Source organism: Lissotriton vulgaris, chromosome 11 (genome assembly GCF_964263255.1).
Source record: "Lissotriton vulgaris chromosome 11, aLisVul1.2, whole genome shotgun sequence".
In the NCBI taxonomy this organism is placed as follows: Eukaryota; Metazoa; Chordata; class Amphibia; order Caudata; family Salamandridae; genus Lissotriton; species Lissotriton vulgaris.
In genome coordinates, this window is record NC_141699.1 from 1018389838 (window position 1) to 1018406702 (window position 16865).

Genomic DNA, 16865 nt, shown 5'->3' on the forward strand with positions numbered 1-16865 from the left:
GATTTAATGGAGTTGATTAGCATGCTAATCTGGTCTGTTGTGACCAAATGGAAATTAGGAAAAGTGGGGGTGGGTAGGGAGGACTGAGGAAGAGGTTCAGCAGAATCTGAACCCATAGGGGGGGAGAAAGATGAATAAATGTTCATGACCTTGGTGAAGAAAAAAGTAGCGAAGGCGTTGCAAAGGTCTTGAGATGGTTCATTTGGAGGCCCTGTCGGGGGATTCGAGAGAGACTCGACGACTTGAAAAAGCCTTCTGGCCGAGTTCTGGGCAGACTCAATCTGATCACGAAAAAAAGCGCTTTTATGCTTAATAATGGCCTTTTTGTATAACGCAAGCGCATCTTTATACGTTTGTTTATCTGAGATGCTATAATGCTTGCGCCAGCGCCTTTCTAAATTCCTGCAGTACTGGCGTTGTAGCCGAAGGTCCTCAGTGAACCATTGGGCGGATGGCTAAGCCCGGTTGGATATAATGGATTTAGCAGGGGCTACTTTATTAATGGGGTCCAGAATCCAGTCCTGTTATCTACTGGACAATAGCATGGGGTTCAGCGATGGCTCATAGGAGGATTCAGCCAGAATATTGGACAAGAGCGGGAAGTCTACGTTTTTCCAGGCTCTGGTGGTGATGGGGGTGCGGGGTGTGTGTTGCGGGGGATTAGGGTTATGGGCCAGAATAGTAAAGATGATTGCCGAGTGGTCTGACCATACTACAGGAAGAACTGTAGTCAGTGTGATGCTAGGGTTGTTGGTAAAGAGGCCATCAAGTGTATGTCCTGCCTGATGGGTGGGGGCTTCAACCAGCTGCTGTAATCCTACTGCATGAAGATCGGAAATCAGTTGGGTGGTGTCTTTATCCCCTAGGACTTCCAGATGGAAATTGAAGTCCCCCAAAATGGTGTAGTCCGAATGGCCCAAAGAGCGTTCCGTAAGATCATAAAGAGTTGACAGAAAGCTGATGTGTGGGCCAGGGGGGCGGTAAATAAGAATTCCCTTGAAGACTTGGTTGTGGTTCAGTGTGATGGAAAATGTACAGGCTTCACAATTCAGTCTGAGAATGGATTCGATTTTAGTTTGAAAAATCTGTTTTATAAATAATGGCTCAGCCACCACCTCTCCCCGTACTTCTGTCCTGCCTTACCACGCAGTAACCCTATGGAGTGGCTGCGCAGAAATCCGGGCCGGAAGCCGCGTCTCCCCAAGTTTCAGTTATGAACAGGATGTCCAGCTACTGACTCCCGATCAAATCTCTAATTTCTAAGCTGTGTTTCGGAGGGAGCGGGCGTTGAGAAGGGCCAAACGAAAGTTCAGCTTGGGTATGGAGCAGATGCTAGAAGCAGACGGAATAGGGCTGGGGAGAGTGTATTTACAACCAGGATGGGGGGCAGGGGCGGACACAAGGCAGCTAGGGGGTGGCAGATTCTGGCAGCGCGGATTAGTGGTAGGAGTATTAAGTTCTCGCAGCTGAGATGAGGAATAGCAGATAGGGGTGATGTGGGTATCAATGAGCCCGGGGCCAGGGGGGGTGGCCCTGGTCCCGGTCCAGGCCCGGACGGGCCCAGACGGGCAGGCCTCTGGCACGCCATCGGCGCGCCCGCTGCTCGGACGAGGAGAGGGGTTCATTAATAAGTAAAGAGCGAGGCGACAGTCGCTCTTTTATGGTGTCCGGGCCCCCAATCGGCCGAACACTAGAGCGTCGACCATGTCAAGGACAAAAAACAACTTTTACTTGATATGAGGAGGAATGTGGAGCTACCTAAACATGTTTATTCCCTTTCTTAAAAGTATACAATTTGGAAAGAGGCATTTTAGTATCTTAAAAGCAGTTCACAAGCAACTTATGAAACAAAAGAGAAGGATTTCAATTATTTCATGATAAGAAAAAACACACTCTGAATGAAACTCTAACTGCCAAGAAATGTGGTTTTTTAAAGTTCTAGTGAAATGCAGTGGCCATTGGGCTTCCCAAATTCATACAAGGAAACATAATTTGTTAACTCGGCTTTCTTCCTTGTATAATGTTTACTGTATCATGATAAACACAACAAGATGATTGAAAGACTTGTGAAACTTTTAGTTGAAACGTTTCAGCACTCTGTCCATCATCCTGTTTTTTTTTTTGTCCTCATTCGCCGACTTGCCACCCGTTTCTTCTAACTAGTCCACCACTGGGCTTTTTATCTCATAAGCTGGTTAGAGAGAGGAGGCATAAACCTCACCTATTTTTGAGTCTGGCCTCCGAACGACCGGTCCTTCTTGGCCATCTGACTCAACAAGTGTGTCCACCTTCTCCTCTGTATTCGACCTAGAATAACACATAATAACTACCAGCGAGATAGGCGGAGGATTAATCATCGGACAACATCTGGATTGGTATTTTATCTCCTCCTCCCCTGGTATGTTTTAGCCAAAACATAAAAGAAAGGGTACCCAAAATCCTCGTTTTCTCTTAGTGTGATCTGCAATGTCAAGCTTAGCCGTATACCTCATGGCCAATATCCAGTCCATTATTTTAGGGCTAAGTGGTGAGACCCACAACTTGCATACCTCTCTACGAGCTAATAAAATAGCGTAAAAAATAAGTTTCACATTATCATTCATGCATTTTTCCTCTAAATCAAATCTCCCCGTTACCTCAATTCGCAGATTCAGGACTTGGAACAGACAATTACTTACATCCAGCCAGAATTGTCTTATATTTGGGCAAAAGACAAACATGTGTAAGTCATCCACGTTGGGGGTCTTGCATTTCGGGCACCCCACTACGCCACCAACTTTGAATTTTGACAGTCTGCGAGGGGACCAATATGCCCTATGAATCGTAAACAAAAGATTTTGCCTTAAATTTGCAGGTTTAATAATACTGTAAAGCATAGCCATTGTTACTTGCCATTGGTTCTCTGTCGCGATCTTCGGCAAGCATTCTTTCCACAGAACCTCCGGAAGCAGGAAAGGGCCATCTTCCAATTCCAATATCATCCAATACCACATGGCCACCTCTTTCTTGAAGCCCCCCTCCGAACCAAGTTTTAACTCAGTCATTTTGTCTCCCAATTATATTTCCTGAATCGTTTGCCCAACTCTGAATCTGAAGATATTTATATCTTGAAAAAACCTGTCCCCACAGTTGCTGACATTGTCCCCAAGTCGCCAATTTACCCTCCTGAAACAAATCCTTCCATCTCTGCAAAGAGTCCACTTTTTTTTGCGGAAGAGCCAAAGCATCCTTTGTCCAGGACGGAGCTCCAGGTGAATCCCATAATGGGGCCATATAACTAAAATAAGGTAATTTTAATAACCTGAGACTAGAGAACAGACAGTGGATATAAGCACCAAAATATAACACCAATCTCGTATCAACCAAAGATAGTAATTAATTCACAAATATATTCAGTGTGCCACTTGCAAAACCGATACCCTCTGTCCAAGGGCACCACACGTGAAGCACGAGTCCAAAATGATTATCATCAAGTTTTAGGGCACCACTCCAATACAATACAGTCAATTCCAGTTTTTCAGAGTCCTCATCCAATTAAGGAGTCTTGATATTTGCTCAGTTCGTGTTTATTTTCATATACCAATTTGTCAAAAGAATAATCAGCCAACGCTTTTCGTTCTGAACACCAGAACTTCTTCAGGGCGTATGTAATTGTGGGCACCATGTACAGTGATTTCCACAGGTGTATATTGGATCCTTCCAAACAACAATTTTATTCTGATTTAAGTGTCTGAATTAACGTAACTGAATGAGTATTTCTCTCCCTTCAATTATCAATTTAAACAATTCTTCGCGGGATTGGGTTAAAGAATATGATAGTCAGACGTCAAATATTGTTATCACAGTAGAAAGCCTTATTCAAGGTCTTGGGTATATATCCTCCTTAGTATTCCGATAAATAATCTAACAGAGTATAATCCAGATACGTGATACTAATCAAGTTTGTGATAATTATCACTACCACTGCAACTGGGCCATATCCGCCCAAGCACCAAACTGCCTCTCAGTCCGGGAACTGGGGTGGCAGAGTGGGCTAAAGAACGGTGATGGATTAAACCCAGATCTTTTGACTGGGTGTGAGTGTTTGATTGATTCAGATGCTCCGTCCATCACCACCCCCTTTTGTACCGCTTTTGACCGCCATAAGTGTGGCAGGGTATGCTCAGACGTGAGTGCCTTGCTCACTTTGCCACTGGATTCAAGCAAGCCGGGCTGAAGACGGCTGGAATGCCAGAAACCGGTCCTCGGAAGCTTGTTTCCGGTCCAGGGAAGACATGGCTTGGCAGTTCGGGCTGGACTGTTCCCATGAGGCACAGGGTCAGACTGATTTGCATATAGCCATATCTGAACTGGGGTGGCAGAGTGGGCTAAAGAACGGTGATGGATTAAACCCAGATCTTTTGACTGGGTGTGAGTGTTTGATTGATTCATATGCTCCGTCCATCACCACCCCCTTTTGTACCGCTTTTGGCCACCATAAGTGTGGCAGGGCATGCTCAGACGTGAGTCCCTTGCTCCCTTTGCCACTGGATTCAAGCAAGCCGGGCTGAAGACGGCTGGAATGCCAGAAACCGGTCCTCGGAAGCTTGTTTCCGGTCCAGGGAAGACATGGCTTGGCAGTTCGGGCTGGACTGTTCCCATGAGGCACAGAGTCAGACTGATTTGCATATAGCCATGTCTGAACTGGGGTGGCAGAGTGGGCTAAAGAACGGTGATGGATTAAACCCAGATCTTTTGAAGGGGTGTGAGTGTTTGATTGATTCAGATGCTCCGTCCATCACCACCCCCTTTTGTACCAAATAAAATGGGGGCCACTAATTTCTAGGAAAAGTGGGTATTTGACCCAGCTTAAAGCAGCTATTTTCAATTTTGCCTCTAAAGAAGGGAGGAGACCAATCGTATCTTTGATGAAAGTGTACCAAGCGAAAAGTGTGGCTATAGCTAGTTATGGAAGTGAAATATGGGGGCATAATGCGGTTGATTCCCTTCAGGTAACTGAGAATAATTTTTTGAAGTGGCTGTTTTGTGTTCCGCGTGGTCTGTCGAACTTGGCAGCCCATGAGGAACTGGGGGTCCCCTTTCCTAGTGACACCCTGGCTTTACGCCCACTTTTGGTTTGACTGAAGTGTTTGTTGAATCAGGCATTAACTCTTAATCATCTGATTTTAAGAGCGTGTATGTCCCTTGATAATGTATCCTGAATTCCTTGGCTTAATTACTTTAAAAAGAAGCATTGAAGGGGTAGGGTGTGCTGATTTATATTTTAAGGTGAAACCATTGTAAAGAAGGATTTGGTATTAATCAGGGAATCCTTTCTCACCCTAAGGAAACTGGACAGGGATGAGCGGGAACTTCGGAAATCGAGTGTTTGCATCTTTTTAACACTCAAAACAACTCCCTGTATCGAGCCTTATCTCTTGGGGTCTTCATCCACATATGAGCGGTTTTTACTGACTAGGTTTTGCCTGAATCTCTTTCACCTCCTGCTGTCTAGGCCCAAAGGGTGCAGAAGAGGTCAGGTATTAGCACCCTGTGGCTGCGACGGACAGTCTTCACAGGATCTGCAAAATTTTACGCATTTATGTAAATTTTTTCCGATCCCTCAAAGGTATTTTTAGTCCCCATTTTAAAGAGGATGAGTTTTACCCAGGCTCGCCCTGCCCTCCTGTATCTTTAACTGTTGAAGGAGGATTGTATATTTTTCATTGTGGGCTATCTAAAATCCATTGTGAAAACCAGGGCCTGCCTGGATATTTAGCCATTTGGTTGATGAATCACCCAGTTCTTAGTGATTGAGGATGGGCAAGCTCACCTTAGAAGGAAAAAGCAACCCAAGTGGGATGCTTTTATGGTACTATGCATTTCATTGTTATAGATTAAATTGGGAGGTTGTGCAACGGGTTCACTTCATATTTTATAAACTGTGCTTTTTAATGAACTCATGTTTTAATGTATTATGGATTTTATGCAACTTTTATGGTTTTATCTATGTGAAACTGAATAAAATTTATTTGATTTGATTTGAATCAGCAAATGAAGAACATCCTTTTTGTTGACCTGCTTTTATTATACAATATGACACTTTGCTGTCATTTTCTATATTAAAAAACACTAAATATTATTCTTAATAACAATTTTGTTAATTACAAGAATTTAATCTATATTTAAAATTTAAATTAACTATTGTTCTATTAATCATTTTGAACTGTACCTTTTATAGTAAATGTTTTTACTTTATCTGAAATTAACTTGAGACTAGAGTGGTTGTAAAGGAATTAATATTTGCACATTTGCAAGACATTAAAAGAATTAGAGTGAATGAATTAAGTTTAGATATGGATAATTAAGCATAATAAATGTGTAGGCCAACTTTGTAAAAGTGGCCTTTTCAGAATTGTGACTTAAAATCCAATTTTACCATAAAATAGCATATTAAATTACATTTAATTTGAGTCCAAACATGTCATTCCTACCTGTTCCCAATCGAAAACTATCACTCATTAATTATAATTTTAACCCAATGTTATCCAATTGGATAGATAGGCTCTACAGTAGTGAAAAACAAATGTAGGAGTAATTCATTACCTGGAAATGTAAAGCTTGGAATACAGTTTCTACTTTTTAAATAGAATGCCCCAATGCCCTATGGGCGTTTTTGGGCCTACCAAAGGTTGACATAAATAAACTGAAAAGGAAGGTTTAGGCCTGGCAAGAGGTTTATTTTGCCAGGTCAAGTTAGCAGTTTAAAAATACACTACAGGCTGAAATGGCAAGCCTGAGACAAGTTTTCAAGTGCTACTTAAGTGGATGGCACAGTGTGTGCTGCAGGCCCAATGGTACCATAATTTACATACCCTGGCTATGAGTGGTATCATTTACTAGGTCTTAATCAATTGTACCATGTTATAGGGAGCAAGCACAAGGATGTTAGTACCGACTAGCTGTAGTAAAGTGTACAGAGTCCTAATGCCAACAAAAAACTAAATTTAGAAAGCAGGAGGGGTGAAGGCAAAAAGTGTGGGCTGGTTCTGCAGAGAGGGCCAGGTCCAATGGTACCCTTCGTAAAGTTAGATAAAAATCCAGGAGTTTTCTACAGCGTGGTTTCCTATCACTATACTATTCCCTGTGTGGTAAACACTTCAAGCCTGATTCACAAAGGTATATTTACACTTTAGAGTAAGTTTACACTTGTAATATCTTTACTACTGTTTTGGTATTAGTAGTAGTAAATTTCACTCATAAAATTTCTAGTAGTGAAATAACACTCATAGGGCCCGATTCACAATGGTAAACTGAGACAAAAGTCTAAATTTATGGTATTCACAAACGGCATTTACGAGCTGTAAAGTTAGACTTTTATCTCAGTTTAACTTAAGTTTTAGTCTTAAGTCTAACTGAGACTAAAACTTAAGTTAAACTGACACAAAGTCTAACTTTTTTACTTGTAAATTCCCTTTGTGAATACCGAAAGTCGTAAAGTTAGACTTGAGTCTTGTGAATCAAGCCTCTAGTTTGTAAATGTCAAAATAGTAGTAAAGCTACTACATACAAGTGTAAACTTAAAAAAGTGCAAGTACCTTTGTGAATCAGTCCATTCATTTTTCTTCTTATAATTGTTTACAAGAGTTCTCAAAGATTAGAAAACAATGAGGTAACTGGTGAAAATAAATTATTCTCTAAAATCAAATGTGTACAGGAATGAAATGTGCATATCTCAATATTTATCCTATAATAGGGAGACACATAATCAATCTCCAATTATCAGAAAATCCCCATCTCAAAAGTTTCTCTGTTTCCCTAAAAGAATATTTGTTTAAAATCTGCTGGTTTTCTTCTCCTGATGTGTGAAAGTATATTTTGTATTTACATAGACTGTGTGTACCTAAAATTAATCAGACTCGTTTTACTGAAAGTCGTAAAGTTAGACTGGAGTCTCAGTTTATATTTGTGAATCAAGCCTCTAGTTTGTAAATGTCAAAATAGTAGTAAAGCTACTACATACAAGTGTAAACTTTAAAAAAAAGTGCAAGTACCTTTGTGAATCAGTCCATTCATTTTTCTTCTTATAATTGTTTACAAGAGTTCTCAAAGATTAGAAAACGATGAGGTAACTGGTGAAAATAAACTGTTCTCTACAATCAAATGGGAAAAGGAATGAAATGTGCATATCGCAATATTTATCATATAATAGAGAGACAAATAATCAATCTCCAATTATCAGAAAATCCCCATCTCAAAAGTTTCTCAGTTTCCCTAAAAGAATATTTGTTTAAAATCTGCTGGTTTTCTTCTCCTGATGTGTGAAAGTCTATTTTGTATTTACATAAACTGTGTGTACCTAAAATTAATCAGACTCTTGTTCTGCGCAAAAAAGAAAATGCTAACAGAAATCTTAAGACATAGTATAAATGAAATAAAGATGGAAATGCAACATGTGTGTAATGTAATGTTATGTAAAATGGATTAGTAGGGCCCGATTCACAGAACTGACTGAAGACAAAACACTAAACTTACTACCATTTACTCATTTTGGTATTCACAGAAGGCACTTACTCATTTTGGTATTCACAGAAGGCACTTACTGATTGATGAATAAGTGCCTTCTGTGAATACCAAATTAAGTAAGTACACTTACTCATTTTGGTATTCACAAAAGGCACTTACTGATTGATGAAAAAGTGCCTTCTGTAAATACCAAAATGAGTAAGTGCCTTCTGTGATTACCAAAATGAGTAAATGGTAGTAAGTTTAGGATTTTGTCTTAAGTTAGTTCTGTGAATTGGGCCCCATGTGCGCTGCTTGTCAACCACGAGGCGCTGAATCCAGGTGTGTGCATTAGCAACTGAAAATATCATATTAAAAAGAAAACTCCATTAAAATGCTGAATTTCTTTTTTGTTTTTGTATTCTGAACCAAAGAACCTATAAATATATATTTCCTATTTTTATAGGTGTGGCCTGGAGAAACTGTATTTCCGGACTATACAAATGAAGAATGTACAAAGTGGTGGGTGGATGAGTGTGTAGGATTTCACGAAATTGTAAAATATGATGGCATATGGATAGTAAGTAATTTCATTTATTGATTTTAAAATAAATGTTACATATCAAATAGAATTGAAAAATGTATGTTCTTTTTAGTATATATTAATGGTGTTAGAGAGTTATTGACGAGCGAGTACTAAATATCAATAGTGAGCAATAATACCCTAACCAGGATAAAAACCAAGTTGCTAGACCAATGCGAATTTGGTTTTAAGAAAGAGTACTTTAAGTGTAGAATTGTGGAAAAGATCTCAAGTAGATTTTATTTGCATGCATGCGCCGCTACTGTGGACCAAATTTGTCAACTGAAACCTTTATAGTGGTTATTTGTTCAAGGAGATCATGCATAAGGGATATTTGCCATTTTTTCTTCTGGCAAAAATGGTTTGTACCCATTTCAACAACAGTAGCCCTGTTGCTCTAGCCATTTATCATCTATTCTTTCACATCCCATATTGACTAGTCCCTACTCCTTAGTCATTCATTTTTAAATCAGTCCATTCCCCCTTCATGTTGTTTCTTCTCTTCCTTTGGACAATACTTTAGCCATACCACACAAATACTTTATTTTAATCGCAAAGATCCCTAAAGCACACAAATAATGAAAACGAGAAACAAAATACATACATACCAACAAACTAGCTGTTGAAAGAGAGGGAAATATAGAAAGCAAAACCTACTGATTGATAAAAACATAAATATTAAAGGTAAAAAGAAGCAACACTTCCTACAAGCTAAAATCAGCAATCCATGAATTACTGGCTTGCTAAAACGATCTTCACATGACATATGAAAGCAATAGGTCCAAGTTTGGTTTGGGGTTACAAATACAAAGCCAGTGCCCCATCAGTAGATACAATAAGCGGAATGGAGTCATAACTATCCCACATCGATTGGCACTAGGTATGCCTAATGCAGAATGCAGTAAGAAATGTTGCAAAACCAAATACAACAAAGTCTACCTGTACTTCTTCTCAGAATTCTAAAGGCAACTAAATGACTTATGGTGCCTAGGTTCTTAAAGAGGGGCACACTCCACTTGGCCCGAAGCCTACAGTGCTGAGGGCAGAAAAACAATGTGTTCCAGCATTTCATTATCCCCAGTGTCTGCTGTGCAGTGGTCATCTCCTGCCCTCTCATCATTCCATTTGACACTAAAGGCATTATCCAGGAGGGTGCCATATCTAAAATAAAGGTATCATTTACAAGCTAGAGTTGGTGCAATGTTGTCAATGATTACCTTATAACACATACAAGCTTTCAAATCAATAGAATACATTGTGAGACTGCCATTTCTCTTTATCACAGTAACCACATTACAGCCTCTCAATACATATTTTTAATCTTGTCTCAGGAAAGTGTGCATAGTAACTCGGGAGAGGACAAATAAATGCCAAGACCCAACTAATTCAAAAGTTATTTTATACTGCAAAACCATGGGATCTTCTCTACGCCTGGTATGGCCGTATAATATCTTGCATCATCACAATAGGATTCCAATTCAGTGGTGGTCCACAGCCGGTATTCAACAATTAACAATCTGCATTTGATTTTATGTGACATCACCCACAGGGCAGAATTCAAATATAAGGGTGTAAGGGGAGTATTCATGGGACGTGATAATATGGCCCTCAGAAAACTGTGTTCCACCATATCAAGTCATTTTGCATTAGAGGAGCCCCACTATTCGGAGCCATCCAAAACAGATCCGATAGCCTTAACATTGTATATCGCAAGGGCAACCCTTCGGCAGAAGGTCTTTTGATGGACCTTTGCTATGGTTGCAGTCTGCTGGGTGAGCACCATATGAGACTTTTTTATCTGGAGGGCCCAGCTCACGTTGGTGGGCATTGTGATATCTAGATAGTCAAATGCAGACACCCAATCAATGCATTCATTTTTCACCAGTATCTGCCTGTTACAACAGATCACCCTGTTTTTAGAGAAAAACATACATTGGGTCCCAGCACCATGAAGCTCTAGGCCCGATTAACATAAAAGGAAAAAAATAGATATAAAAGCAATTTCAGCTCCCGGGGAGACTTTGAAATCAATAGGGTATCATCGGCGAAGAGAAGGGCCAGGACCCTTCCCTCCCACCAAATTTGGGTGCTTCACACCCATCCTCACTGAGGTGATCAATCACCCCATTTAAATACAGGGAGAAGAATGTGGGGGCAAAAACACAACCCTGTTTGACTACCTGAACTACCCTAAAAGGTTCAGTCAGCTGCCGATAGTCATAAAAGGAGGGATACCCATGTTTTCTAGTACTCTCCACAATTTCCCTTGTGGGACCGGATCAAACCCTGTGCGTAAGTCAACTAAAGCAACATACAGCTTTCCCCCATTAAATAGTACCTCACACCAGTATATGTAAGTAACCTGGAAGATCTGGTCTACTGTACTAACTTTTGCTCTAAAATCGACCTGAGCGTTAGATTCCCTTCTCTGTAATTCACTCCTGCAGGTGAGTCAAAAATTGCTTTCATTTTTTTATTAATAGAGTCAATTAGACTAATGGGGTTATAGTTCACTGGGATCGCTCCAATCTCCCTTCTTGTAAATTGTCAGTATCTCTGCTAGCTTCTACGAGGAGGGGATCTCAAGGCCCCATCAGACACCCCCCCCCCCCCAGAGACCATGAGGTGCTATTACGTAAATGATACTGATTCCTCCCCAAATGATGCAGGAAAGTGTATACCTCAGATGTTTTAATAATCTCATAGGGGTATGAGGGTACTTCCTGGGGGAAACCATTTGAAACCCCCTGTGTTGTGTGAGCCTGAGAAACTACTGGCAGTATGTAATAAAGATCCAATTGAGTGCTAAAATGTGTTCTCAATCCTCTGCACTGATGTTGATGAAAATGAAGGGTCTAATACTGATGTTCCTAGAGCCGCCACACAAGAATGTTATTTAATGCTTCAATGTTTGATGAGAGTAAGAGGGGAGTTGAGAGAACCAGATAGTGAGTTTGATGAGGGTGGTTGAGATATTTGAGGAGAAGGAAGAAAAGAAGCTAAGCTCCATTGGCACTGTATTGGTGCGTCACAAAAAGAGGGAACAAATGTGTCTCCCTTCAATGGGGATCCTCACTCTATGTTCCACACTTAGCAGGTGCCAAGGGGAACTATTCTCCATCTACACCCCATGGTTGCCCCATCTGTCGCCGCATGGATTTCCAGCATGGGTTTTTAGCTAGGTAGTACAGGGTTGTTAGAAGGGAGTTAGGGGGCATTAGTGAATCACTCATCAATAAAGTTATGCATTTTTTGGGAAGTCTATCATTGCCATTCTGTTAGATGGAGTGACATAGTGGACGCTGAAAGACTAATTTCCCCTTAGGAGGTTCACAATAAGGTGAAGGTCCAATTTTCACTTGGGTACGTAGTCGACGGTCTAGTGGCCATGGATTCTAGAGCTGTCCCACAAGCCAATACAAGTATTGTGATAAAGTATCAGGTTCCGGGAACGGGTGTCAGCAGTGCTCCTGGTGATACAGCCCAGGCTGTGGGGGATACAAACCAGCAGAACAGCAACAATAGTTGCCTACTTACCTCCTCTCCCTGGTCTAACTAAATCTGCTACCTCCACCCTCAGAAGCCAAAGCCGTTAAGGATAGGAGAAACCCTCGACCCCAGTGCAGATGATTCATTGTTGGCCTGCTGTTGGCCTGCTGTTGACTTGTTGGCAACTTGCTTGGTTGGTCCCTAGGGCTGTGAGATCAAGTTATCAGCAGATAATACCACTGTAGAACTGCGACCTCATAGTGATATGGGTAGCCTTTTTCCTGAAAGATTAGACTATTCATTCCTTTTCTCATCAGCTCAAGCAATTTAACTAATCAAAACCTTAACTAGGTGGTGCTGTCATAAAACACCTTTCCTGGTTTCATCCAATTAACACTTTTATATTTTTCTGTTATGTCACCACAAGTGGAGCTGGAGCGGCATGGGAGCCGCCCTGCACCTCGTTGATTCCCACCGTGGAGGGGTCTGGTGTTGTGTGACTTAATGAGGCCTTCCATTTGCATCTCTGCCCTCAAGTCGGCAATTTGATCTAAGATGTAGCCAAGTGGCGGGAATTGAGTGGATGCTACGCTGGAGGGCTTCAGTGGTCTGATGCTCATGTCCACTCAGCAGGAGAGGGTTGCTGTCCTGGACCCCGAGCACCAGAGCAGTAGCTTTGGGTCATTTCATGTCACTGCGATCTGAAAGCCCCATGGGTGTAGCTAAGGCTTATTGATCTAGTATGGACCAGCTCATTGAGACTCACAGGTGCTGCCAGGTCAAGTAATGGCAGAGGTGGCAAGGTGAGCGGAATGACGGAACTTTACGTGGCTCATGGTTTGCCTGAACTGACTCTTCTGTATGGGGTCAGTAATCAAGAGAGCTTCTTGGAGGTGGAGGGGTTTGTGGACCCCCCTGTGCCTTAGCATGAAAATCAGATATGATTTGGATGTCTACTCTAAATGTACATGGGTATTCCCCAGAGCTGCACTGTCGCCACCTGAATCTGATGTCTGCTGAATGAGGAGGTAAGGAGCTGTGATGGACTGATTTCCAGTCAATGTGATAATGTGTTTATTTGAAGGGACAGCTGTAGAGCCACAGTCACACATCTGGATTTTCTTCAGTCAACACACATTTAAACTCACATTGGTGCAGACATGGTTGTGGCTGAGATGTGACAGCAATACCGTTATGTGGATGGCTGGCCTAGAAATACTTGGCTTGCGGAAATCCATGGAATTTAGTAGAGTTTTTCAATAATTCAGCAGAATTCTGGAGTGAAACTCCTTGAGCTTCATCCAGGCATACTCAAGACCCCTGGGCCACTCCACAGACTGCTCCATAATAAACACCTCAAGCTGCACTTTGTGAGAGTGAACCTCTCCCTGACCTCTTGGACATTCAGGAAAAAGATGGGTCTGTGGGGGGAAGTAATCCTTTCCCCCAGCTTAACTCCTGAACAGCAGAAGGAGTGTCAAGAAGTATTGGGAAAGCACTCTTCTCTATTCTTCCTTATTCTTGGGACTACCCATTTGGGTACCCTTGATGTGGACACAGGGGGCAACACCCCTGTTAAGAATAAATTGTACATCAGGATACTGGCAGATCGCCCTAACAGAAGGTGCCAGGGAAAGGTCAGCCTTCCCCGCTTCAGAGGCCACTGTCAGTTTAGAGAGATGCCCTTTGGGATTAAAATGTTACTGCCCCCTTCCAGAGACTGGTGACTCAGGTTCTTGCTGTCATGGAGGCCCTCTCAGGTGCTCATCAGGTCAAATTAGCTGTCCACATTAGCAACTGGAAGGACCACCTCTATCATCTCCAGGAACTGCTTCGGGGTTGTGAAACAGGCATGCCTAACTATCAAGGCCAGTAAATGCCAGATAGGGCAGGGGTCTCTGGTGTACTTAGGATACCTGGTGGGCAGGGGGAAGGTGAAACACCTTCATGCCAAGATAGGAAGCCTCTTTGTATGGCTACTCCCCAACACCCAGACTGAGGTTAGAGATTTGTTGGGCCTCGCTGGGTACTATAGGAAGTTTTTCAAGGGTTATGGCACTATTGTTGGCCCCTTGACAGAGCAGACTTCCAAGAAGCAGCCGAGAAATATGATTTGGACAGAGTCATGCCAAGCTGCAGGTGACACCCTTAACTCCTGTGCTCAGGTTCTTTGACTCCTCCCACGTGTTTATCATTCAGACAGATGCCTCAGAACATGACAAAGGGGTGGTTTTATCACAGCTTGGTGAAAAATGTCTAGACCAACCTGTAGCCTTCATCTCCAAGTGTCTGCTCCCCAGGGAACAAAAGTGGAGTACTATTCAGAGATAAGTTTTTGCTGTGGTCTGGGCACTGAAAAAGCTGAGGCCATACCTATTTGGCCCTCACTTCCTGATTCAAACTGACCTCAGGTTGCCGATGCAAATCAGGGTGAGAATCCAAAACTGTTGAGGTGGTCCATGTCCCTACAGAGTATGGACTTCAGGATAGAGCACAGACCTGGGGTATACCATGCCAATTCTGATGGTCTACCCCTGTTCTTCCACCATACTTATGAGAACTCCCTGAGGTTCGGGATATCACCCCACTATCAGCTGGGGGAAACATGTGTTAGACCTGTCATCCTTAGAATGGTTATCCCCCAATATTTTTTGTTTTATGCCTCCAAGTTTTGCTAAATCATTTTGTGGGCCTTAGGACTCTAAATACTTTACAACTGCTGACCATTGCTTAAGTGCAAGGGCTTCTTCCGTAAAAATGTTTGTAATTGGTATAGACAAGAGTAACATCGTTTTCTTATAAGCCACCAACACTAGTAGCCTTTCTGAGGCCTACTAGGGTAAGGCTGTGTGTAGAGTTCACTGCCGCTTCGACTTGGCATTTATATGCCAAGCCTTATACTTCACTTTGATTACACATGAATCATCCCTAATGTAGTCCCTACTTATCCCTCAGGGCAGGGTACTGTGTAACTAAAAGGTAGGACATGTACCTATAAGTTTTACATGTACTGGTAGTGACAAACCCTAAATTCGACCCATTATTTTGGTTTCTCAGAACGAAAACATTTGTCTAGTTACAAACAAGCATTACCACTTCCTTTTAGTATGATTTAGATTTCATCAATTACATTTTCTGCCGGACTGAAGGGATGGAAAAAGATTGAAGATCTGGGAGTTTGTTCATGTGATAGTTTTTCAACTCAGGATTCAATGCACTTTACCTTATTCTGTGATAATTTTTTCTATACTCAGAGGCGGTTTATTAACCCTGGGACAACTGCCTGCCATTAAAAAATATTTTTTGACCCATTCACAAAAGGGAAGGGGTCCCCTGGGGACCCCTTCCCATTTTCAAATGGGTTTACGAACTACATGAAATAGATGGTAAATTGCGAGTGTTTTGCGACTGCAATTGTGGTTGCAAAACATTCCTACGAAGGAATGTGTGTCGCTATTAGGAAGAGACACAATTGGCATGCCCCTTCCTAATAGCGAGTCGCAAACCTCATTTTGCGTATCACTAAATTTTACTGACTCGCAAAATGAAGTTTGTACATAGCCATGCCCTAAATTACGGTCGCTAATGGGATGATTGGCCATTCACGACCGCAATTTAGGGTCGTACATCTGGCCCATAGTATTCTCTCTAGACTCAAAACCATACTGCTTTAATCATAATTTTTGCTTACTCACTATTTGAAGATTGAGCTGTTTTTAAATCACTAAATAGCTGCAATTTGCCTTCATGATCCAATATTAAAATAGACTGCTGGAATACGCTGGCTGTGATACCCAGTCATCAGAAATGAAGGATGAGCAGCATGGGTCCCTTATGCTCCTGAGCAGAATCATAAATAATTTTATGTCCTATCACTGCACTACACAACATTGAGGGAGCATTCTCCTATACTTCCTGCAGGTTTCCATGCACCTACCCAGACCCAACCTTCTTCACATCAACAGCACCCAACACCCAAATCTCTTACACTCAAAACTCCACTCTTGTATGCATGCTCCTCATTACCCGCAAACATGCCACAGAGATCTGGGACCTGCCACATGACAATGCCCCTGACCTACTTTTCCTCACAGAAGCTTAATTGAACCCAACATCGGCATCTGACACCACCACAGCCATCCTCACAAACTGCAAGATTCCCATACAAAACAGAGTTCACAAGCCCAGTGCTGGGATCACCATCATCCACAATAAAACCATCAGTTGCACACCATCCACAGACACATCATCCTCCAATATAGAAAACCTGTCATTAAAGCTCTACATGAAAGCCAACTTCACCGTAAGT

General features: G+C 41.9%; 1 protein-coding gene across 1 annotated transcript in view; it reads left to right on the forward strand.

Moving 5' to 3' along the window:
* LOC147683948 (maltase-glucoamylase-like) overlaps positions 1-16865 on the forward strand; it is a 588456-nt gene that overhangs the window by 110937 nt on the left and 460654 nt on the right. The window contains exon 13 of the mRNA XM_086944339.1: positions 8951-9064. Coding sequence (XP_086800465.1) covers positions 8951-9064 — 114 coding nt within the window. The remainder of the gene's footprint in view (positions 1-8950; positions 9065-16865) is intronic.